The sequence below is a fragment of the Salmo salar genome, chromosome 07 (genome assembly GCF_965601325.2).
Source record: "Salmo salar chromosome 07, fSalSal1, whole genome shotgun sequence".
Taxonomy (NCBI): Eukaryota; Metazoa; Chordata; class Actinopteri; order Salmoniformes; family Salmonidae; genus Salmo; species Salmo salar.
Genome location: NC_138297.1, coordinates 61,019,579 through 61,044,964, shown reverse-complemented (window position 1 = coordinate 61,044,964; position 25,386 = coordinate 61,019,579). Strand labels below are relative to the sequence as shown.

The 25,386-nt window shown below is 48.4% G+C and overlaps 2 protein-coding genes across 4 annotated transcripts in view; one reads left to right on the top strand and one right to left on the bottom strand.

The window, feature by feature from the left end:
• Window positions 1–1,708: 1,708 nt before the first annotated feature.
• Window positions 1,709–14,264, top strand: csrp2 (cysteine and glycine-rich protein 2). Of its 2 annotated transcripts, none has more exon segments than NM_001141173.1 (6): window positions 1,709–1,790; window positions 5,065–5,183; window positions 7,470–7,638; window positions 12,121–12,250; window positions 12,829–12,922; window positions 14,049–14,258. In NM_001141173.1, coding segments are annotated over 5 exon segments (582 nt in total). In that variant the 5' UTR covers window positions 1,709–1,790; window positions 5,065–5,071; the 3' UTR covers window positions 14,126–14,258.
• A 122-nt stretch (window positions 14,265–14,386) lies between these two features.
• LOC106609745 (zinc finger DHHC-type palmitoyltransferase 17) overlaps window positions 14,387–25,386 on the bottom strand; it is a 67,369-nt gene continuing 56,369 nt past the window's right edge. For both annotated transcript variants that reach the window (XM_045722321.2, XM_045722322.2), the window contains exons 12-17: window positions 24,113–24,175; window positions 23,914–24,007; window positions 20,260–20,343; window positions 18,323–18,480; window positions 17,979–18,073; window positions 14,387–17,368 (exon numbers count right to left, since the gene is read on the bottom strand). In XM_045722321.2, the coding sequence (XP_045578277.1) occupies window positions 17,230–17,368; window positions 17,979–18,073; window positions 18,323–18,480; window positions 20,260–20,343; window positions 23,914–24,007; window positions 24,113–24,175 (633 nt within the window). In that variant the 3' untranslated portion in view covers window positions 14,387–17,229. The remainder of the gene's footprint in view (window positions 17,369–17,978; window positions 18,074–18,322; window positions 18,481–20,259; window positions 20,344–23,913; window positions 24,008–24,112; window positions 24,176–25,386) is intronic.

The following is a 25,386-nucleotide window of genomic DNA, read 5'->3' as shown; positions in this document are numbered from 1 at the left end:
ACGGACCCTGGGATGCATTTATCATCATGGACCACTGATACAATGGTATGAGAGGGGAGGCTGACAACAGATATGGACCACTGATACAATGGTATGAGAAGGGAGGCTGACAACAGATATGGACCACTGATACTATGGTATGAGAAGGGAGGCTGACAACAGATATGGACCACTGATACTATGGTATAAGAGGGGAGGCTGACTACAGTCATCTTTTACCACTGATGAATACATTTTACTGTAAACATACTGCCATGTCCCGCTAATATGATTCACATATGTGAGCAGAGCGAGGTTGGATGAGTGTATTAGCAGCGTATGTGTGTGTGTGTGTGTGTCGCATTAATCACTGAGCGGGGGATTACATAATGGACGTAACCCCTGAGACAAGTTAAATATCACCCACACCAAGCCAACCCACATCTTGATGAAGTGGAAATATCTCAGAAAAGGCCTTTGCTCAGCATTATGGTTAATTTTTACACAACAGTGTTAACTAATGAAGTAGGGTGAAGTTTATGGGAAATTACACACTGAACAAAGATCAGTGTCTACGGGCAACTTCACCCCATACCATGTGAACTCATCCACAGAGGCACGACCCAGTACTACTTGGTTGCTGCAGGAACATTTAAAGTACAGAGTCCCTAAAACAAAAGTTGAGTTATAGCCTTGTTGTGGGTGCAGAGAGGGAGGGACTGTCTGCCTGTGAGTGTGTGCAGACTGGTATCTGTTTGAAAGGGCTGCCTCTTAACCCTGTGTGTTTCTATCTAGGCTGTCTGTAAGATCCTCCTTATCTGAAGAGCATACTCCCTGTGAGATGCCTCTGTGCCTGTCACTTTTCTGTTCCCATGACGAAGCTTCCATAATGATGTGGGAAACTTGATATTTGAACATCGGTGGCTTCTAACATTCCGACATTCAGCCTTGCCACCATCGATATCCATGTAGGTTTCTGACAGTTTTCCCTCCATTCAAACTCAGCTACAGTACACAACAGTGTAGTTGTATATTGCAGATACATACATTCTGCACAGGTCTATGCAGATGATCACATCTTTACAATGCATGATCTACTCATGTGACTTACTATTCTATTGGATGACATTTTCAACCAATCATAGGACACCATTTACAAATAAAACTGATGAGGCTATGTCACTGAATATGGTGTTTTTTTATGTGAGAGAGTTAAGGTAAAGCATGCTGGCCGAATACCACTGGTATGACAAAACATTCATTTTTACTGCAATAATTACGTTGCTAACCAGTTTATAATAGCAATAAGACCCGACAGGGTGTGATATATGGCCAATATACCATGGTTAAGGGCTGTTCTTAAGGGCAACGCTGAGTGCCTGGATAAACCACAAACCATCGAGGTGCCTTATTGCTATTATAAACTGGTTAGCAAGGTAATTATTGCAGTAAAAATACATATTTTTCATACCCGTGGTATACTTAATTAGAGCTGTAATTTCTGCAGGCTATGACTAGGACACTGCAACACACCACCTTTAACCCTTATGGTTTCCTGCATGCATTCCAATTAAAACAGATATCTGGCTTAACTCAGACAGGTCTAATGACTGGTATTCTTTATATGCTATATTTCTGACATGTTGGGTTATAAGCAATGAATGAGTAAAACAGTAAAACTCTCCTCCACTGCCTGGCTAAACCACTCCCCTCTCCAAAACAACTGAACAGAGTAGTTTGGTGAGTCCGCAAAGGACACGACGTCGATACGCTTGGGATAAAATTGAAGGATTCTACAAAAACAAATACAGGTCGGTACATTGTTTATCTATACAGCAGAGCTGAATCCATATTGGTGGCACGAGGGGGATTTATTTAGGTGAAACAGTTGGATTCTCCAGATAGATTGGGTCGACGACAAGTCGCTCAGGTGAAATAACTAGTTTGTTGCATAGACTTTTACCATAGTCTTGGCTCAGACAAGTGGCTGGTGCATATTTCAGTTGGACCGTTGATTAAACTTTTCCAAATAAATTGACACAGCATAGCTGTTTAGCCTGGTAAATGATCTATACTGTAGCAGTTTCCTGTACTGTCTGTCTTTCCAGGTTCTTGGGTTAGGCAACATCTGATGAGATTTATCAACAGAAATACAAATAGTTAAATCAAATGAAATAGTATTTGCCACATGCTTCGTAAACATGTGTAGACTAACAGTGAAATGTTTACTTACGGGCCTTCCCCAACAATGCAGAGAGAAAAAAAAGAGATTTAATAACTAAATAATAAGGAATAAATACACAATGAGTAACGATAACTTGGCTATATAACGTTACACGCGGTACCAGTACCGAGTCGATGTGCAGGGGTATGAGGTAATTGAGGTAGATATGTTCATATGTAGCGATAAAGTGACAATAGGATAGATCATAAACAGTAACAGCAGCGTATGTGATTAGTCAAAACAGTTGGTGCAAAAAGGGTCAGTGCAGCTAGTCCGGGTAGGTATTAGTTAACTATTTAACTAACTATTTAGCAGTTCTATGGCTTGGGGGTAGAAGCTGTTCAGTGTCCTGTTGGTTCCAGACTTGGTGCATTGGTACCGCTTGCTGTGCGGTAGAAAAGAGAACATTCTATGACTTGGGTGGCTGGACTCTTTGACAATCTTTAGGGCCTTCCACTGACACCGCCTGGTATAGAGGTCCTGGGTGGCAGGCAGCCCGTACGCACTACCCTCTGTAGCGCCCTGCAGTCGGATGCTAAGCCGTTGCCATACGGAGCGGTGATGCAGCCAGTCAAGATGCTCTAAATGGTGCAGCTGTAGAACCTTTTGAGTATCTGAGGGCCCATGCCGAATCTTTTCCGCCTCCTGGGGGGAAGAGGTGTGTTGTCCTGTGTCGATCCGCTCCACTACAGCCCTGTGGATGGGGGCGTGCTCGGTCCTCCATTTCCTGGAGTCCACGATCAGCTCCTTTGTCTTGCAGACATTGAGGGAGAGGTTGTTGTCCTGGGACCACACTGCCAGGTCACAGACCTTCTCCCTGTATGCCAGGGATCATCAACTAAATTCAGTCGCGATCCAATTTATTTTCTTGAGCAGATGGTCAGGGAGCCGGAACATAATTACAAATAATTTGTAGACAGCAAATTGACCGCAAGAAGCCCACACGGATAACATTCGACTAAAACATCATTTGAAACCTTGCTTACCTTTGTTTACGATCACATATATCTATGTGTGGGATTGCTTTGGACCAGATTTTCAAAATTAAATTCACTCGGAGTTGATTTACTGTTGTTTTTAGCCTTGTGTCCAACAATTGAAATGTATTTATTTAGGGAAAAAACATTTTTTTGGGGGGGGGAATAAAATCATCCCGCAGGCCGCTAGTTGGGGAACCCTGCTGTAAACCGTCTCATCGTCGTCGGTGATCAGGCCTACCACCGCCGTGTCGTCTGCAAATATCCTGTATATATGGTTGTATGTGATTCCCCATACTTGTAAAAGTTATACCTATTCAATAACTCTTTGGTTTTTAATTGAATAGGCTTCATTGCTCGTTTTTCAGTTGGTTAAACCTCACCCCAAATCTGCTCTCCCATGTCTCAAAAAGAAGTAGCTAATCTGCTCTCCCATGTCTCAAAAAGAAGTAGCTAATCTGCTCTCTCATGTCTCAAAAAGAAGTAGCTAATCTGCTCTCTCATGTCTCAAAAAGAAGTAGCTAATCTGCTCTCTCATGTCTCAAAAAGAAGTAGCTAATCTGCTCTCCCATGTCTCAAAAAGAAGTAGCTAATCTGCTCTCCCATGTCTCAAAAAGAAGTAGCTAATCTGCTCTCTCATGTCTCAAAAAGAAGTAGCTAATCTGCTCTCCCATGTCTCAAAAAGAAGTAGCTAATCTGCTCTCCCATGTCTCAAAAAGAAGTAGCTAATCTGCTCTCCCATGTCTCAAAAAGAAGTAGCTAATCTGCTCTCTCATGTCTCAAAAAGAAGTAGTTAATCTGTAGATGTATTAAAAACATTGAGGCACAACCAAGTTGTTAAACTCCCAATACCCTATTCATAAAAAACCTATGGATTGTGTGTTTGCACATACCACAACACTGATTTAAATATTGGATGCAGGGCATTGAAACTCTTTTGAAAGAACAGACATTATACGCCCTGAGCGAACTTTTGATTCTCTCTCGTGTTTGGGCATGTCACGCAGTCTGTAATAACGTTGGGAGGGTGGGAACTCCACAAAGTAGCCGTCCTCGTGCTTGATCAATGACTGCACTGCTCTGTGGTTTCCTTCATGAAAAAATAAGAGCACTCTTTATTTTCTTGATGGTAACATCATGGTTGTGTCCCTAAAGGCATCCTATTCACTATGTAGTGCACTTCTTTTGACCAGGGCCCATATCAAAAGTAGTGCACTACATAGTAATAGAGTGGACGTTCTGGTTGTTTGTGGACTCTGCTTGTCATGGAATGCAGATGGAAGTGTAACATCTTTAAATTATGTTTTTGTGTCTCTAATCAAATACCGGTGTACGGCTGGTCTTTAAAGTGATTACATGATGTGACTCTCTGCATCGGTTTGTCATGTAGATTCTATGTGGCCAACACATCAGTGTTTATAGGTCACACTTGTTTTGTACAAGCCATTTGAATTAATATTTTATAACTCCTAGAAAAACATTGTTCTGAGGTGTTGTAGAACCAATGAAACCTCCATAATGTATTAAGCTGCCCTATTGTTTTGTCCTCACTTAGACTCAGTGGCCTGTTGTTCAGTTTGGACTTCCTGAGCACAGAAGGGGTTGTTGTCTTGTGCCTGTATCTCATTGGTCCAGGAAGGTGTTTCACTGATGTTTTGTGTCAAACAGGACAGGAAGGACTAACCCTTAACTTCCTCTGTGTTTCTCCTTTTGGAGTAGGCTGAAGTTGCCCCTAGACCGTGATCTTGGGTCAATTTCCCCCACTAATTGTCAAGGTTAGGATTGGGGTAGGGGAAGCTGATCCTAGATCTGTACCTAGGAGAAACTTATTTTAAGTCTCACATCATGTCTCTCATCCCCTCTGCACATTTTTCTCTCCAACAGCACCAACATGCCAAACTGGGGAGGAGGTAACAAGTGTGGTGCATGCCAGGGGACGGTGTACCATGCCGAGGAGGTGCAATGTGATGGGAAGAGCTTCCACAAATGCTGCTTCCTGTGCAGTGAGTGCGACCTAATTTTCTCTCCTCAGTGTTGGATCAGCCTAACTGGGGTGCGTTCAGTAGGACGCAACATTTTGGAACGTTCTGAAATATTCAACAATGTTTGGCTACTGAACGTGGTGGCCCTGTTAGTCCACTTTGTCCGTGTCAAGAAACAAGCCCAAGACAATTGTGGAGCTCTGAAAGGATTGAACAGGTGTAAGGAGCCGCAGAAATATGGTTGTCATTCTACCTTTCTTCCTGATAAGCAATAAGGTGAAACTTCCACCTGGCCTAAACCTCCCCCAATCAATAATTTCAGATCAGATCTACAAGTGTGTATGGGTTAGACTAGAGCAGGGGTATTAAAATCTGACCCTACGAAGTCCAGACTACTGCTGCTTTTCTGTTCTACCTGACAATGAATTGCGCCCACTTGGGCTGCGTTTACACAGGCAGCTCAATTCTGATGTTTTTTCCACTAATTGGTCTTTTGACCAGTCACATGAGATCTTTTCACATCAGTTATTTTTCCGAGCTGATCTGATTGGTAAAAAAATAATAGAATTGGAATGCCTGTGTGAACAAAGCCCTGCTTTCCCAGGTCTAAATCAGTCCTTGATTAGAGGGAATAATGAACAAAAGTAGTGGAACTGGCTTCGAGGTCCAGATTGGAATTTGAAGGGACTAGAGGGTGTGTCTGGACAGGGCATGTGAACCCACAGAGTCAACCTCCATCTTGAATGGTCTTTTCTGTCACTTTAATATGAATGGTCTTTCCTGTTCACTTTAATATGAATGGTCTTTTCTGTCACTTTAATATGAATGGGAACCGTGAGAAAGGAACTATACTTTGAGGAAGTTATATGATAGGGGTCAAACTGAAGTTCACCAATCTATGCAATGTATCATGCATAATGGATTGTGTTTCTCATCTCATCCCATAGCTCAGTAAATAGGAAGTGGACATGGTCCTGCTAGCCGTATGAGATGGTGTGTGTGCACCTCCTTCTCAGTGAAGAAGACGTTTTGGGGACCTTGACTGGAGTGTACACACAGAGCGCATGCTGTGGATGAGCACTCTGCCATCAAAGCAAGCGCAAAAACAATCTGTCCCAGAAATGAAGTATTTTTGTGGGGTCCTTACAAAACTGGCTTTGTTTAGAGCAGGCAGACCTATAGATGAGTTAATGAGCAGTGGGAGCCAATATGTGTGTCCCAAATGGCACCATATTCCCTACATAGTGCATTACTTCTGACCAGGGGTCATAGGGTAGTCCACTATATATGCATTAATAATGCACCTACCTCCAGTTTTGCTGAACTCCTCATCATAGTAAATGAAGCCACACTATTTAGATGCCATTTATCAAATGGTAGTTATACAGTGGTAGTTTATGTAGTAGTGGTAGTTAAGGTAGCAATGGTAGTTATACAGTGGTAGTTTAGATAGCAATGGTAGTTATACATTGCTCTTTCTTGTACAGGAAGACTAAGTTGTGAGAGATAAAATAATAATATACTCTCTTAAACATTGTAAATTAAAAGGATTTAATCTGGAGTTAAAGGTGAATTGTAGTTTCAGGTAAATGTGTGCGGGAACCACCTTTCTCCTACATACTCTAACCAGATGCCCCCATACTATTTCACCTGTAGTCAATTCATACAGGATGCTTTTAGAACCCTGACCCTGGCCTGAGGGGGATGCTAGTGGGGACAAAAGGACTGTGTTGATTCAGATTGCACCTGATGGAGTTAATTGGATTAAAGTAGGACACATAATCTGAAAGAATGCTCTTAGTTAAACTGCTCTCTGTCCCTTTCTCACTCTCTCTTATTTCATTGCAATTCAACAGGCTTTATTGGGATGAAACATGTTTACATTACTAAACCAAGTTAGATAATCAAAAAGTAAACATTACTCAAAGTTCCATATGAATAGACATTTCAGATGTCATGATGTCTATGTACAGTGCTGTAAATAGAACTATTTGCACAAAGTGCAACAACAAATATGGGTTGTATTTACAATGGTGTTTGTTCTTCACTGGTTGCATTTTGTTGTGGCAACAGGTCACTGATCTTGCTGCTGTGATGCACACTGTGGCACTCTCTCTTTTCACCCCCCTCCTCCTTCCTGGAATGAGGGATAATATCCCATTTAGAAACTAAATCCACCATTGAGGAATTAAGATCTTTTTAGGGAAACTTGTGACAATTCAGTATCCCTCCAGTTACAATGCAATGTGTTGTTCAGACAAACAATCCTGTGTCATTCAGAAAGTTGTATTTTTCCTTCCTATCCAGTGGTCTGCAGAAAGGGTTTAGACAGCAACAATGTGGCCATCCACGACACTGAGATCTACTGCAAGTCCTGCTATGGGAAGAAGTACGGCCCCAAGGGCTACGGCTACGGTCAGGGAGCTGGGACACTCAGCATGGACCGTGGAGAGAGACTGGGGATCAAACCAGAGGAGTACGTGTGTAGTATATACAAAGCTCTGGGGGTGGAGTTTCCCCTTGGTACAGATCTAGGATCAGCTTCCCCTCCCCCAATCCTAACCTTAACCATTAGTGGGGGAAATGCAAAACTGACCCAAGATCAGCATCTAGGGGCAACTTCGCCCTATATCATATTCCTCTCTTCTGTTTATTCAATACTGTGTGGATGTATGGAATCTCAATTTACATTGAAATCAAATGAAATTGTATTCCATCACGGATTATGTGGGCTGCAAAAACCTAGTGGTTAAGATTGCTGGTTTGAGCAAGGCACTTAGCCAGAGCGACTTACAGGAGCAATTAGGGTTAAGAGCATCTGCTAAATGACTACAAAGGGAAACCCAGACGTCGGATTAGACCTGATGCGATTGTTCTTTTATTATTAATCATTGGTTCTGATGTGCATTTTCACTGACACACAATTGCTCAACAGTTATCCAAATGGTTCCCTGATCATCTGAGGAATACTGTGTAAACTTCCAGAGTTCAGCCTAGGATACATTAGACTAGAGCGCATACACATCTGTCAAAATAAACTATAAACAAACAACTATAAACGTATATAGACACTTAGAGTACTGTAATCAGGGTTTGTATTTAGACCACATCAACATAGGTGTACTGAGCTAAGATCAGATTTCCCTTTTAGATCATAATGAACAAGATGACATGGACAGAGAGGACATGATCCTAGATCAGCACTCCTAATCTGAAATGATTTTTGAATATGGGCCCAGACTCATATTGCAGCATGACACTCTTTCCACATGGTTGTTTTTCTAAGAGACCTGGGAATAACCTGATAGTCAGAGCCGTGGTAATGGCCAGTAACCTCCCAGTCAGTCAGTCAGAGCCGTGGTAATGGCCAGTAACCTACCAGTCAGTCAGTCAGAGCCGTGGTAATGGCCAGTAACCTCCCAGTCAGTCAGTCAGTCAAAGCCGTGGTAATGGCCAGTAACCTCCCAGTCAGTCAGTCAGAGCCGTGGTAATGGCCAGTAACCTCCCAGTCAGTCAGTCAGAGCCGTGGTAATGGCCAGTAACCTCCCAGTCAGTCAGTCAGAGCCGTGGTAATGGCCAGTAACCTACCAGTCAGTCAGTCAGAGCCGTGGTAATGGCCAGTAACCTCCCAGTCAGTCAGTCAGTCAAAGCCGTGGTAATGGCCAGTAACCTCCCAGTCAGTCAGTCAGTCAAAGCCGTGGTAATGGCCAGTAACCTCCCAGTCAGTCAGTCAGAGCCGTGGTAATGGCCAGTAACCTACCAGTCAGTCAGTCAGAGCCGTGGTAATGGCCAGTAACCTCCCAGTCAGTCAGTCAGAGCCGTGGTAATGGCCAGTAACCTCCCAGTCAGTCAGTCAGTCAAAGCCGTGGTAATGGCCAGTAACCTCCCAGTCAGTCAGTCAGTCAAAGCCGTGGTAATGGCCAGTAACCTCCCAGTCAGTCAGTCAGAGCCGTGGTAATGGCCAGTAACCTCCCAGTCAGTCAGTCAGAGCCGTGGTAATGGCCAGTAACCTCCCAGTCAGTCAGTCAGAGCCGTGGTAATGGCCAGTAACCTCCCAGTCAGTCAGTCAGAGCCGTGGTAATGGCCAGTAACCTCCCAGTCAGTCAGTCAGAGCCGTGGTAATGGCCAGTAACCTCCCAGTCAGTCAGAGCCGTGGTAATGGCCAGTAACCTCCCAGTCAGTCAGTCAGAGCCGTGGTTATGGCCAGTTACCTACCAGTCAGTCAGTCAGAGCCGTGGTAATGGCCAGTAACCTCCCAGTCAGTCAGTCAGAGCCGTGGTAATGGCCAGTAACCTCCCAGTCAGTCAGTCAGTCAAAGCCGTGGTAATGGCCAGTAACCTCCCAGTCAGTCAGTCAGAGCCGTGGTAATGGCCAGTAACCTCCCAGTCAGTCAGTCAGAGCCGTGGTAATGGCCAGTAACCTCCCAGTCAGTCAGTCAGAGCCGTGGTAATGGCCAGTAACCTCCCAGTCAGTCAGTCAGAGCCGTGGTAATGGCCAGTAACCTCCCAGTCAGTCAGTCAGAGCCGTGGTAATGGCCAGTAACCTCCCAGTCAGTCAGAGCCGTGGTAATGGCCAGTAACCTCCCAGTCAGTCAGTCAAAGCCGTGGTAATGGCCAGTAACCTCCCAGTCAGTCAGTCAGAGCCGTGGTAATGGCCAGTAACCTCCCAGTCAGTCAGTCAGAGCCGTGGTAATGGCCAGTAACCTCCCAGTCAGTCAGTCAGAGCCGTGGTAATGGCCAGTAACCTCCCAGTCAGTCAGTCAGAGCCGTGGTAATGGCCAGTAACCTCCCAGTCAGTCAGAGCCGTGGTAATGGCCAGTAACCTCCCAGTCAGTCAGAGCTGTGGTAATGGCCAGTAACCTCCCAGTCAGTCAGAGCCGTGGTTATGGCCAGTTACCTACCAGTCAGTCAGTCAGAGCCGTGGTAATGGTCAGTAACCTCCCAGTCAGTCAGTCAGAGCCGTGGTTATGGCCAGTAACCTCCCAGTCAGTCAGTCAGAGCCGTGGTAATGGCCAGTAACCTCCCAGTCAGTCAGTCAGAGCCGTGGTTATGGCCAGTCAGTCAGAGCCGTGGTAATGGCCAGTAACCTCCCAGTCAGTCAGAGCCGTAGTAATGGCCAGTAACCTCCCAGTCAGTCAGTCAGAGCCGTGGTTATGGCCAGTAACCTCCCAGTCAGAGCCGTGGTTATGGCCAGTAATCTCCCAGTCAGAGCCGTGGTTATGGCCAGTAATCTCCCAGTCAGAGCCGTGGTTATGGCCAGTAACCTCCCAGTCAGTCAGAGCCGTGGTAATGGCCAGTAACCTCCCAGTCAGTCAGTCAGTCAGAGCCGTGGTAATGGCCAGTAACCTCCCAGTCAGTCAGTCAGTCAGAGCCGTGGTAATGGCCAGTAACCTCCCAGTCAGTCAGTCAGTCAGAGCCGTGGTAATGGCCAGTAACCTCCCAGTCAGTCAGTCAGAGCCGTGGTAATGGCCAGTAACCTCCCAGTCAGTCAGTCAGTCAGTCAGTCAGAGCCGTGGTAATGGCCAGTAACCTCCCAGTCAGTCAGTCAGTCAGAGCCGTGGTAATGGCCAGTAACCTCCCAGTCAGTCAGTCAGAGCCGTGGTAATGGCCAGTAACCTCCCAGTCAGAGCCGTGGTTATGGCCAGTAACCTCCCAGTCAGAGCCGTGGTTATGGCCAGTAACCTCCCAGTCAGAGCCGTGGTTATGGCCAGTAACCTCCCAGTCAGAGCCGTGGTTATGGCCAGTAACCTCCCAGTCAGAGCCGTGGTTATGGCCAGTAACCTCCCAGTCAGAGCCGTGGTTATGGCCAGTAACCTCCCAGTCAGAGCCGTGGTTATGGCCAGTAACCTCCCAGTCAGTCAGTCAGAGCCGTGGTAATGGCCAGTAACCTCCCAGTCAGTCAGTCAGAGCCGTGGTAATGGCCAGTAACCTCCCAGTCAGTCAGTCAGAGCCGTGGTAATGGCCAGTAACCTCCCAGTCAGTCAGAGCCGTGGTAATGGCCAGTAACCTCCCAGTCAGTCAGTCAGTCAGAGCCGTGGTAATGGCCAGTAACCTCCCAGTCAGTCAGTCAGAGCCGTGGTAATGGCCAGTAACCTCCCAGTCAGTCAGAGCCGTGGTAATGGCCAGTAACCTCCCAGTCAGTCAGTCAGAGCCGTGGTTATGGCCAGTAACCTCCCAGTCAGTCAGTCAGAGCCGTGGTAATGGCCAGTAACCTCCCAGTCAGTCAGTCAGAGCCGTGGTAATGGCCAGTAACCTCCCAGTCAGTCAGTCAAAGCCGTGGTAATGGCCAGTAACCTCCCAGTCAGTCAGTCAGTCAGAGCCGTGGTGTATGGCCAGTAACCTCCCAGTCAGTCAGTCAGTCAGAGCCGTGGTAATGGCCAGTAACCTCCCAGTCAGTCAGTCAGAGCCGTGGTAATGGCCAGTAACCTCCCAGTCAGTCAGTCAGAGCCGTGGTTATGGCCAGTAACCTCCCAGTCAGTCAGTCAGAGCCGTGGTAATGGCCAGTAACCTCCCAGTCAGTCAGTCAGAGCCGTGGTAATGGCCAGTAACCTCCCAGTCAGTCAGTCAGAGCCGTGGTAATGGCCAGTAACCTCCCAGTCAGTCAGTCAGAGCCGTGGTAATGGCCAGTAAACTCATCTACTGTACACACAGGGCTGTTTACCCAGTCTGGCGTCAGGTGGTTGTTGTTATGAAAGGGCCCCATTATGTAACCTAACCACCGGCTCCTGGGCAGCCCTGCTGACCCTCTTCTCTCCACACTGTCCCCGGCACAAAGCCTCCTATTCAGGGACTTTCCCCTTCGTTAGGGAGCGCTCCAGGGTCCCAGAGTTTACCCAGCGCCTACCCAAGCCTGACTCCTTGGTCCTGGGGACGAGAGGGGCCTGGTGCGTTCCCCAAAGAACCAGAGGGGATCTGTTCCACTAACTTCTCTAATGCTGTTTGTTTGTGTACACCTTCAGGACCCAGTGTCACAGACCCACCACCAACCCCAACCCCTCCAAATTCGCCCAGAAGTTCGGGGGCTCGGATAAGTGTGGCCGGTGTGGGGAGTCAGTGTACGCTGCGGAGAAGATCGTGGGGGCAGGCAAGGTGAGCGGGGGAGACGTAGAGTAAATGGGGCAGGGAATTAAGGTTTTGAGCTAACTGTTGTGACCACCATTGATTGAAAACAGGTTGGTTTACTATTGCAAGGGGCCAATTGGTTGGATTCACTGCAGGAAATTCATAAGACAGAAATCAAATTTTTCTGGCTTAAGCTTTTTCATAAACTCTGGATTTGGAGGGCTGGTTTCCAGGCAGCTGGTGTAGAAGTCTGCAGTGCTGACTGACTGGCTGGGGGGATTCAGGCAGATGTAGGCCATCACGTCATGGCAGGCTGATGTAATTTTAGCTTGACTTTAACTAGTGTTACGCTGCATTCTGCGGCTCACAATGGCAGGAAATGTACAGTATGTGAAGGATTATGGCAACACAATAGGAATCCTTTGATAATCAGATCTGGTGTCCAGATGTTAGACCAATGCCTGTATGATTTGTACATGTGTAGTATACTGCTGGAGAATTAAAAGCTTTGGAATCTGTCCTCAATGCACACTAGTTGATACATTCCTGTCATTGATATCATTCCCCAGTAATGAATAAAGTAGTATCTTATCTCATCTTAACAGCCATGGCATAAGAACTGCTTTCGGTGTGCCAAGTGTGGGAAGAGCCTGGAGTCTACCACCCAGACAGAGAAAGATGGAGAGATCTACTGCAAAGGTGAGACATTGGGTTTCTAGATTCCCTTTCAGGCTTGGGCCTGCATGGTCACCAGTGTGAGGGAACCGTTGTAGGGTGAAGTTGCCCCTAGAAGCTGATCTTGGTTCAGGTTTAGGATTGGGGGAGGGAAAGCTGATCGTAGATCTGTACCTAGAGGACACTTCACCCCGGGGCAGTCACCAGAGCGAAGGAACTCAACCCAACCCCACCCACCATAGGCAGATTACATGACTATACCTGAGGCACAAGAACTAGATGAACTAGCTGTTACATAAAAGCACTGCAAAACAAAAACAGGAGCATTATACTATTAGCAGAGGGTATTGGAGGCCATGTATTCTAGCTGTGTTTGTGTGCCTGGGGTTAGGATAGAAGGCTCCGGACTTTAAGCCTGTTTAAGTGTTTGTTACCCTTTCCATGTCACCTGGAAATCTAACCGCTAGAATTCAAGTCACGATGCCCTAAACATTCCAAATCCATCTTCCACAATGGCTCCTCTTTCCAGATCATGCACACCAGATGGCATTGGAATGGTTTGGCTAAACAATAGATTAAGCGCTGTCCACGTACGTGCGCACGCACACAGTCCCATACACACACACACACAGCACTTAGGGTTTCTTTTATTGAAGCTTAAAGGGGGAATCGTAGGCCCCGTAAACACCCAACTTGTCCAGCGAATCTGACTCAGTTGTAATACCATGTAAGAACTGTCATACAACAGTTTGTTTGCACAAAACCATTGAGCCGTTGTATCCACAACAGCTGTCTAATCATGAGTGCAGATCAACTCTTGGTTGTTTTGTCAAATGTGTTGTACAACCCGAGTATGTACAGGGTCCCAGAGCCAACTGGCGGATTGATCAGTTAGCTTTTAATGTAGCGCCCACGCAGCATTGAGATCAGGCTCGTTTTGTGCTGTTTGATAACTAAAGTATTCACTCCTCATTGGATCAGCAAGCACACAGAGAGCTCACAGGGAAACAGTCCATCGTAAGGTTACTTTTCTTAACCAGTGTTGTATTTAACACAGCTTTCTCTATCGCAATCACCCTTTGACTGACGTAAAGTGACATGTTTTAGGATGCATCAGCATTTCCATACTCATTGTTTTCTTTGTCCCCAGCATGTTACGCAAAGAACTTTGGTCCCAAAGGATTTGGTTATGGCCAGGGAGCTGGAGCTCTGGTGCATGCCCAATGATGACCACCCTCAAGACAACGTATTTCTGACTGAAAACCGCTGTGCCTATGCTTCGCTGTTTAAAGGCTGGGGGGAGGGCCATAATACGGAGGATTTACAAATATACATTATACAATAAATAAAAAGCTATTCCAAAAAACTTAATTGTGAAATATTCCTTGCAGATACATGGGGGAAGAGCTGAACTTCAAAACAAATGTTTTGATAGCTATAATCAGAACACATTTAGCCTTAGAAGAAAACACAGGAGAGCAACAAATGTGTATTTTCACATTTGAATGTATTTTATTATTAAAGCCATTAAAATTGAACCATGCCCAATATATTAACATCTGAAGCAGGGTTACGGTGATGTCCTGAAGAAGGCGGAGAGGCACTGTAGATGATCATGTGCTTTTCACATGGTGGCAGCTGGGGGAAAAATGACATTTGTTGGAAGAGCCGGTGTGAAAAGCCTGATCCCAGATCCATTTGTGCTCTTGACAACTCCATTCCTCATTGTCAAGTCAAACATGTTTGGCATGACAATGAGTGACAAGGAATTGGCATGTGTACAAACAGTGGCACTCAGGCTAGTGTGAATATTTCTCTGAAACAGAACCTGGATGAGCTCTACACATGTAGGTTGTTTATGATGATCGCTGAGCTCCTTTTAGATGTAGGTGAGCCTGCAAAATGATCCACTGTCCCCCTCACTGATGTTGACATGACCCCACAAGATGGTAGACCTTTTAATACCATAGAGGACTCTAGTGCCCAAAAGCCTGTTTAAGCACAGGCAGCGCCATTGAGGACTTTCACCATTTTGAAGTAGTCAACTGGGTGGGACTTCCTATAGGTTAAAGAAGGGTCGCATAATTCCATCCAAGTCACCACCAATGAATTATACTCGGTGGTAAATCGCCAACCGTGGCGTTTATACTGTACCTGTTCAAACACACTCCAGGTGGCAGTTTTCACCCTTTCAGTTTGTTTGCCAACTTATAAGTAAAAATGGAGATCGCCTCAATGGTGCATCCCGTGCTCTGACGTCATAAGGGCATACAAACAACGATGTGATGTCTACATCCATGCTTCATACCTCTCAATGTTATCCTGGATTACAGCGTACGATGACACGCATCATTTCAGTTTAGAAAAAAATACTGTCATTATTTCTCTTGCTTTACAACTTGTACATCCAGTGGTGTAACAAACCCAGCATTATGACATAGAAAAAACCTTTACTTCGAGTATAATCCAACCGCCAGCATGGAACATTAAAATATTACACTTCAGCAGGCTGGACCAGACTTGATATCTGGTGCCTGCAGACTGAGAAAGAGGACTTGCACTAAAGATAAACACACTGGATTTAAAAAACAAAAGCGAACATACCGAAGAAAGTAGTTGTAAATACTGAACATTCACTATATACAGACACATGGCTATCACTGGGCAGCTTGGATGGCGGGGGGGGTGAGGCAACAGTATGGCGACATCCCAATGTCCAAGCATCACACATGCAGTGTAGTTTGCAGGGTTAAAATGCCTTTAGACAGCAGTGTCGGACATCACTAAAAGCTACAATTGGATTATGATCGGGGAGTTCTCTCTTCCATCTGGTTGGATGAAATCAACGTTTTAAAAGGAGCAGCTTCAACTGACAAAATAAAATCACTCACCAAGAAAACTAGATGGTTTATGTACAGATGGACATATTTTACATTTCAGTCCGTCCTTGTGCTGCGTAGACTACTAGCGGGAAAAGTAATGACCAATAACAGATGAGAACCCAGAGGAAGGGGCAGGTCTCGGGCTATATATACCTTTGTTCTCATTGGGCCCGAGCTCCTTCAAATCGGGAAAACATTGAAGTGTTTGTCGGAAGCGGCGGGAGTACGCTTGTATTTCTTCAGTAACAACGAGACCGGAAACAAAAAAGGTGATCAGTGCATTGTCATAGGCAGACAAACAAACAAACAAAAGAACCCCCCCCCCCCCCCCCCAAACAACCAAAAAAATACACACATGGAATGAACCTTTGTTGTAAACTCCCAGAACCATCCATTCAGTCTGGGATGGGATGGCCTCATCTTCCCCTGACTCTAGTTGATCTCTCATTAACACTACTCTTATATTAGTGTGTGTGTGTGTGTGTGCCTACTTTTCTAGTGAAGGTCTCAGGGCACCATGTCAGACATCCATATACGATTTGTAGCTAATGTTTTCTTGATAAAAAAACAAATTTAAAGTAAGATGGTACTATAACATAATTTGATCTATAAATAGAGTTAAAATAAATATGCTTGCATCACATTATAAGTAGGATGTCGCTCCTATCTGCACCTTCAATACCTTGTGAAAGAGACCACTGGGAATAAACCCCCCCAATGATTGCAAATGCCATTTTATGACATACTGACAAGTTTAACAACTTTGGCAATTCTAAGCAATCCTTAGGGTAACTTGCACAAAGACTTGAACCAGTACATGACCATGCAATAGTAACCATCCCTTATCAAATCCTGCTTAAGAACCAACTTCTTCCTTAAAAGGCCTTCCTTCCTCAGTCTCCCTAGCCACCACAGCTCTAAAAGGAACAATAGCTTTTTGAGCAACAATAAAAAACTGAAATTCAAAATAAAAATCTGCAGGGCAATGAGATGGCCGATGTGAAAAATGTATCTAAAAAATAAAATGGGAAAATAAACCAAAAAGGGGAAAAAATGATACTGCCGTCAACCGTACTGCCTTCACCACAGCTTAATGACTCTAGTACAGCAAACAAATATTCTCCTCTGCCTCTCTCCCTGCCGCGTCTGGCAGCGGTGCACCGTCCATGGGCAGGAGAGACGGGGGGGACCAGCAGAGGAGAAGGCCCCCCCAGGAGGGGCTCGGAGGTCATGGTGGGTACAGTAATGGAGGTGGTTTCATATAGACTAGTAGTAGGTGTTGGTCTTATGGTGGTGTCCCGTAACAGCATGCTAGTTCCTGGCTGGTTTTCTCAGTCTGAATCGGTGAGGAAGGAGGTCTGAGGGGAGTGCTCCAGAGAACAGCCTGGCTCCGATATTGAACCCTGGGGAACCCCCTCCTCTTCTAGACACCGTCGCTCCACCTCTCCTCTACACCAGCTGGTAGCCCGACCCGGACGTCTGGTCATACTCGATTGTGTACTGTGTGGTCCAGTCTATCGCCTTGGGCCGGATCAGGCCACAGCAGCGAATCTCAAAGAAGTCTATGAGGTTCCGTACACACCCGTGACTGCGGAGAGGGAGAGAAATTAAAATGTTGACATCTTGACCTAATAACTACTTCTACATGTGTTAGGGATCCATTGATACAAGTACAACACCATGTGTATCAGGTGAAGTTTTGGTAGGTAGTGCAGCTTTGCTAATATCAGGGGAATATTAACAAACGGGAATTCGGGGGACGATGCTAAATCATGCTAGCAACTGCCTGTAGCAAAAGTTAACAACGGATTATCGTGGATTATGTCAGTACTGGCCTACATAGACAACTCAAGGTAACATTCATTTCACCCAAACATATAGGGCCCGTTTCCCAGACACAGATTAGGCCTAGTGCTGGACTATAAAGCACTTTCAACAGATCTCCATTGAGAATGCTTTTTAGTCCTGGACTAGGCTTCATCTGTGCCTGGGAAACGGGCCCGTAGATTGGATGAACCATCCCTTTAAGTAAGCACCAGAATGTACCCATTGTTACCATAACTGGAACAGTCAATAATGAGGGAAAAAAACAACATTAAAAGGCAACATTGTCCCGTACTGACCCAGGATCAGGTCAGTATTTCTGGGTAGGAGGACACAGATTGGCAGAGGCCCCTGAAGGGAGGGCTAGTACTCACTTGAAGGGGCTCTCAATGGAAGTGGCCGTTACTTTAAAGTGCTTGTATCTCCTGGCGTTCATCCTCTCGTTTGTGGTGATTCCCAGACCAGCAATCTGGAAGAGGGGCGGACACACGCATAGAACACAATTTCACAAATTAAATAAAAATGGACCCATCTATGGCATCACAACAAAGGGTCAAGATGAGGGTCAAGGATGTAAATGAATCCCATGGACAAAAATGATTCTAAACAGGATATAGGCTCCTGTCCTATGGGTGGTTCTAGCTGGGACCAGGCTTACTTTACTTATCTCACCTGGCTAAATGCAGGTTAAACATACAACCAACCAATGGTCTCTAACCTGGTAGAGCTGGCACATGATCAGCACAGCCACCCACATGAAGTGGAACACACTGTTGAGGAACATCCAGAACATCCAGGGAGAGCAGGAGGCGATCTGCGTCAGGTACAGCCAGAAACCATCCTTGGTGTAGTTGGTGGCGCAGTGGATCCTCCAGTCTGGGTAGAGGGGCAGAGAGGTTAGGGAACAACCCTAGGGTGATAGAGTAGGACTGACGATTAAACCATCTAGATAAACCTGATCCTGCAGTCTATGACTGCCAAGTGTATGAGTGATTACATAGACAACCTATGATTGAAAGGGTTATGTTACAAGTTTATAGAAATGAAATAACAGTATTAATAATTGGATTCATGGACAAATTAAAGTAGTAACCAAAATGTGGTGCACCATAACCAATAGAGAGATAGCAAAATAACATCTAACAATTTCAAAGATTTTACTGAGTTACAGTTCATAGAAAGGAATCAGTCAATTGAAATAAATGCATTAAAGGCCTAATCTATGGATTTCACATGACTGGGCAGGGGTGCAGCCAAACATCCTGTATAAAGCTAGGTTGTTTACAGCTGTAGAATTGAATAAAGAAATAATGGTGTGTAACTAGAACGAGAGGCGGGGTGGTGTAACTAGAACGAGAGGCGGGGTGGTGTAACTAGAACGAGAGGCGGGGTGGTGTAACTAGAACGAGGTGTGGTGGGGTGGTGTAACTAGAACGAGGTGTGGTGGGGTGGTGTAACTAGAACGAGGTGTGGTGGGGTGGTGTAACTAGAACGAGGTGTGGTGGGGTGGTGTAACTAGAACGAGGTGTGGTGGGGTGGTGTAACTAGAACGAGGTGTGGTGGGGTGGTGTAATAGAACGAGGTGTGGTGGGGTGGTGTAATAGAACGAGGTGTGGTGGGGTGGTGTAATAGAACGAGGTGTGGTGGGTTGGTGTAATAGAACGAGGTGTGGTGGGTTGGTGTAATAGAACGAGGTGTGGTGGGGTGGTGTAATAGAACGAGGTGTGGTGGGGTGGTGTAATAGAACGAGGTGTGGTGGGGTGGTGTAATAGAACGAGGTGTGGTGGGGTGGTGTAATAGAACGAGGTGTGGTGGGTTGGGGTAATAGAACGAGGTGTGGTGGGGTGGGGTAATAGAACGAGGTGTGGTGGGGTGGTGTAATAGAACGAGGTGTGGTGGGGTGGTGTAATAGAACGAGGTGTGGTGGGGTGGTGTAATAGAACGAGGTGTGGTGGGGTGGTGTAATAGAACGAGGTGTGGTGGGGTGGTGTAATAGAACGAGGTGTGGTGGGGTGGTGTAATAGAACGAGGTGTGGTGGGGTGGTGTAATAGAACGAGGTGTGGTGGGGTGGTGTAATAGAACGAGGTGTGGTGGGGTGGGGTAATAGAACGAGGTGTGGTGGGGTGGGGTAATAGAACGAGGTGTGGTGGGGTGGGGTAATAGAACGAGGTGTGGTGGGGTAATAGAACGAGGTGTGGTGGGGTGGTGTAATAGAACGAGGTGTGGTGGGGTTGGTGTAATAGAACGAGGTGTGGTGGGTTGGTGTAATAGAACGAGGTGTGGTGGGGTGGTGTAATAGAACGAGGTGTGGTGGGGTGGTGTAATAGAACGAGGTGTGGTGGGGTGGTGTAATAGAACGAGGTGTGGTGGGTTGGTGTAATAGAACGAGGTGTGGTGGGGTGGTGTAATAGAACGAGGTGTGGTGGGGTGGTGTAATAGAACGAGGTGTGGTGGGGTAATAGAACGAGGTGTGGTGGGGTGGGGTAATAGAACGAGCTGTGGTGGGGTAATAGAACGAGGTGTGGTGGGGTGGTGTAATAGAACGAGGTGTGGTGGGGTGGTGTAATAGAACGAGGTGTGGTGGGGTGGGGTAATAGAACGAGGTGTGGTGGGGTAATAGAACGAGGTGTGGTGGGGTGGGGTGTTCCACTCACAGCAGATACAGCCGTAGATCATCCAGCTGATCATGCAGAGCAGGAAGAACAGGTAACCCATGAAGTAGCGGTGATTCCCACTTCCTGTTGACAGCACACAGAAAAGTGAGAGGGGGAGTTAAGCCTCATCTGTCTGGTCCCTCATTCTCCTCCCTCCCTGTCCTCCTCCCTCCCTCCCTCCCTGTCCTCCTCCCTCCCTGTCCTCATCTCTCCCTCCCTCCCTCCCTGTCCTCATCTCTCCCTCCCTCCCTCCCTGTCCTCATCCCTCCCTCCCTCCCTCCCTGTCCTCATCCCTCCCTCCCTCCCTCCCTCAGTTTCTCATCCCTCCCTCCCTCCCTCAGTCCTCATCCTTCCCTCCCTCCCTGTCCTCATCCCTCCCTCCCTCCCTCCCTCCCTCACTGTCCTCATCCCTCCCTCCCTCACTGTCCTCATCCCTCCCTCCCTCACTGTCCTCATCCCTCCCTCCCTCATCCCTCCCTCCCTCACTGTCCTCATCCCTCCCTCCCTCCCTCCCTCACTGTCCTCATCCCTCCCTCCCCCCCTCATCCCTCCCTCCCCCCTCCTCATCCCTCCCTCCCTCCCTGTCCTCATCCCTCCCTCACTGTCCTCATCCCTCCCTCACTGTCCTCATCCCTGGCTCCCTCCCTCCCTCCCACCCTCCCTCACTGTCCTCACTGTCCTCATCCCTCCCTCCCTCCCTGTCCTCATCCCTCCCTCCCTCCCTGTCCTCATCCCTCACTCACTGTCCTCATCCCTGGCTCCCTCCCTCACTGTCCTCATCCCTGGCTCCCTCCCTCACTGTCCTCATCCCTGGCTCCCTCCCTCACTGTCCTCATCCCTCCCTCCCTGTCCTCATCCCTCCCTCCCTCACTGTCCTCATCCCTCCCTCCCTCACTGTCCTCATCCCTCCCTCCCTCACTGTCCTCATCCCTGGCTCCCTCCCTCCCACCCTCCCTCACTGTCCTCACTGTCTTCATCCCTCCCTCCCTCCCTGTCCTCATCCTTCCCTCCCTCACTCACTGTCCTCATCCCTGGCTCCCTCCCTCACTGTCCTCATCCCTGGCTCCCTCCCTCACTGTCCTCATCCCTGGCTCCCTCCCTCACTGTCCTCACTGTCCTCATCCCTCCCTCCCTCCTCCTGTCCTCATCCCTCCCTCCCTGTCCTCATCCCTCCCTCCCTGTCCTCATCCCTCCCTCCCTCCCTCACTGTCCTCATCCCTGGCTCCCTCCCTCACTGTCCTCATCCCTGGCTCCCTCCCTCACTGTCCTCATCCCTGGCTCCCTCCCTCACTGTCCCCATCCCTGGCTCCCTCCCTCACTGTCCCCATCCCTGGCTCCCTCCCTCACTGTCCCCATCCCTGGCTCCCTCCCTCACTGTCCCCATCCCTGGCTCCCTCCCTCACTGTCCCCATCCCTGGCTCCCTCCCTCACTGTCCCCATCCCTGGCTCCCTCCCTAACTGGTCCCCCTGGCTCCCTAACTGGTCCCCCTGGCTCCCTAACTGTCCCCCTGGCTCCCTAACTGTCCCCCTGGCTCCCTAACTGTCCCCCTGGCTCCCTAACTGTCTTCCTGGCTCCCTAACTGTCTTCCTGGCTCCCTAACTGTCTTCCTGGCTCCCTAACTGTCCCCCTGGCTCCCTAACTGTCCCCCTGGCTCCCTAACTGTCCCCCTGGCTCCCTAACTGTCCCCCTGGCTCCCTAACTGTCCCCCTGGCTCCCTAACTGTCCCCCTGGCTCCCTAACTGTCCCCCTGGCTCCCTAACTGTCCCCCTGGCTCCCTAACTGTCCCCCTGGCTCCCTAACTGTCCCCCTGGCTCCCTAACTGTCCTCCTGGCTCCCTAACTGTCCTCCTGGCTCCCTAACTGTCCTCCTGGCTCCCTAACTGTCTTCCTGGCTCCCTAACTGTCTTCCTGGCTCCCTAACTGTCCTCCTGGCTCCCCAACTGTCCTCCTGGCTCCCTAACTGGTCCCCCTGGCTCCCTAACTGGTCCCCCTGGCTCCCTAACTGGTCCCCCTGGCTCCCTAACTGTCCTCCTGGCTCCCTAACTGTCCTCCTGGCTCCCTAACTGGTCCCCCTGGCTCCCTAACTGGTCCCCCTGGCTCCCTAACTGTCCCCCTGGCTCCCTAACTGTCCCCCTGGCTCCCTAACTGTCCCCCTGGCTCCCTAACTGTCCCCCTGGCTCCCTAACTGGTCCCCCTGGCTCCCTAACTGGTCCCCCTGGCTCCCTAACTGTCCCCCTGGCTCCCTAACTGTCCCCCTGGCTCCCTAACTGTCCCCCTGGCTCCCTAACTGTCCCCCTGGCTCCCTAACTGTCCCCCTGGCTCCCTAACTGTCCTCCTGGCTCCCTAACTGTCTTCCTGGCTCCCTAACTGTCTTCCTGGCTCCCTAACTGTCCCCCTGGCTCCCTAACTGTCCCCCTGGCTCCCTAACTGGTCCCCCTGGCTCCCTAACTGGTCCCCCTGGCTCCCTAACTGTCCTCCTGGCTCCCTAACTGTCCCCCTGGCTCCCTAACTGTCCCCCTGGCTCCCTAACTGTCCCCCTGGCTCCCTAACTGTCCCCCTGGCTCCCTAACTGTCCCCCTGGCTCCCTAACTGTCCCCCTGGCTCCCTAACTGTCCTCCTGGCTCCCTAACTGTCCCCCTGGCTCCCTAACTGTCCTCCTGGCTCCCTAACTGTCCTCCTGGCTCCCTAACTGTCTTCCTGGCTCCCTAACTGTCTTCCTGGCTCCCTAACTGTCCTCCTGGCTCCCTAACTGTCCTCCTGGCTCCCTAACTGTCTTCCTGGCTCCCTAACTGTCTTCCTGGCTCCCTAACTGTCTTCCTGGCTCCCTAACTGTCTTCCTGGCTCCCTAACTGTCCTCCTGGCTCCCTAACTGGTCCCCCTGGCTCCCTAACTGTCCTCCTGGCTCCCTAACTGTCCTCCTGGCTCCCTAACTGTCCTCCTGGCTCCTCTCCAGGTCAAGACAAATGAGAGACGTAGAGAGAGAGAAGGAGAAAGACAGAAAGAGTACAGTAGGATTGAAGGAGGCCAAGTAGTTGTCAGATCTGTCAGTCGGCTCGTTGGGTCATACTCAGATACATGAGCAGGTGTGTGGGGCTGCTGCCAGTCACTGTTTGGACTAAAGGATGTGAAGGGGGGGGGGGGGGGGGACCTGGCCAACACACTGAGGACCTAACTTGTAGCGCGTCTACGTCGCTGCCTGTCTAAAAAGCAAGCTCCATCCTGTCTGGCTCTTAGGGGACAGCATGGATGCTTTAGGACCCCCTTCCTTTCCTCCTACACCCCCTTCCTTCCATCTCAAAGTTTACAGGCAGACATGTCTGGACACGTGTCAGCTGTTCATGAGCCCATCTGTCTGGAAGTTCAAACAGTCGAGGGAAAAACAGGCAGCTGCTGCTTCACGGCTAACACACACACGCACACGCACACGCACACGCACACGCACACGCACACGCACACACCTCCAGCCTTTCTATACTCTGCCAGAACAGCTAATGAATTCATATGGGTGTCAGCTTGTTTATTTTTCTTACAGAACCATGTGCTGCTTCTTAGGCTGGAATTCTGTGGACATAAATGACAATCAGCTGCACTAACTCCGGCTGCTGGGCAATGGGTTGTTGCTAAGCTAAATACTGCCGCTGGTGTTACACATACCGACACAGTTGCCCACCCAAGGGCAGTGGTGGTCGAACTTGGCGATACAGCGGTTGCACACGGCACAGTGTTTGGACCGGATGGGCTTCCGTATCTGTGTGGACGAATACAAATGGATTGAGGCTTGACAGAATGACAAAGTTAAACCCAAACCATGCAAAACACTTCAGGACATAATAAAATGAAGTAATTTCTTTACCAAACAAGTACTGCAGAATATGCTGAGATCCAGGCTGCCCGTCTCCGCCAGTTCAACTATAGTCTGGAGAGGTGAGAGAGAGAGGTGAGAGACGTGAGAGAGAGACGTGAGAGAGAGACGTGAGAGGTGAGAGAGAGGTGAGAGAGAGAGAGGTGAGAGAGAGAGGTGAGAGAGAGAGAGGTGAGAGAGAGAGAGGTGAGAGAGAGAGAGGTGAGAGAGGTGAGAGAGGTGAGAGAGGTGAGAGAGGTGAGAGAGAGAGAGGTGAGAGAGAGAGAGGTGTGAGAGAGAGACGTGAGAGAGAGAGACGTGAGAGAGAGAGACGTGAGAGAGAGAGAGGTGAGAGAGAGAGAGGTGAGAGAGAGAGAAGTGAGAGAGAGAGGTGAGAGAGAGAGACGTGAGAGAGAGAGACGTGAGAGAGAGAGAGGTGAGAGAGAGAGAGGTGAGAGAGAGAGACGTGAGAGAGAGAGACGTGAGAGAGAGAGACGTGAGAGAGAGAGGTGAGAGAGAGAGAGGTGAGAGAGAGAGAGGTGAGAGAGAGAGGTGAGAGAGAGACGTGAGAGAGAGAGACGTGAGAGAGACGTGAGAGAGAGAGAGGTGAGAGAGAGAGAGGTGAGAGAGAGAGAGGTGAGAGAGAGAGACGTGAGAGAGACGTGGAAAGAAATAATTGGATTTGCAATATATCAAATCAAATTCTATTTGTATGGCAGCTGCAGCGCAAGGGCCAGTTAAAGGACAAGAGCATCTTAGCCCGAGTGCCAGTCTCTGTTTGTGCTATAACTCCCTGGCATTCATTGTCATGCCAAACAAGGACAGCAATGGAATTGGCTAGAGAACAAACGGATCTGGAATCAGGCGAATGCTATCTGTGAGCGAAATTGAGATTGGCAAAAAAACGTTTAACTTTGAAATGTGTATCTGATAGAGTGGGGTCATGGGAGCAGAAGGAACCTTGCTGAGCCATGGATCCAGAGGGAATGAGAAGACTGCAGAGGGAACACGACTAGCTAGCTACCCTCTTGAGAGCAAGGAAGGAGAGCTGGCTGTATGAACTACGAATGAACCAGCAGGCTTCTGAGGCGGCAGCCCAGCCCAGTGGACCAGGCTCTGGTTAACACTACAGAGCACTAACGATGGGGTCAATGCCCAGCCCAGTGGACCAGGCTCTGGTTAACACTACAGAGCACTAACGATGGGGTCAATGCCCAGACCAGTGGACCAGGCTCTGGTTAACACTACAGAGCACTAACGATGGGGCCAATGCCCAGACCAGTGGA

Excerpts from the sequence above, each read along its gene's own strand:
- csrp2 (XM_045721348.2), top strand. The coding sequence starts at position 5,072 with ATGCCAAACTGGGGAGGAGGTAACAAGTGTGGTGCATGCCAGGGGACG. Across the intron at positions 7,639-12,120 it reads CTGGGGATCAAACCAGAGGA|GACCCAGTGTCACAGACCCA; the intron begins GTACGTGTGTAG and ends GTACACCTTCAG. Across the intron at positions 12,923-14,048 it reads TGGAGAGATCTACTGCAAAG|CATGTTACGCAAAGAACTTT; the intron begins GTGAGACATTGG and ends CTTTGTCCCCAG.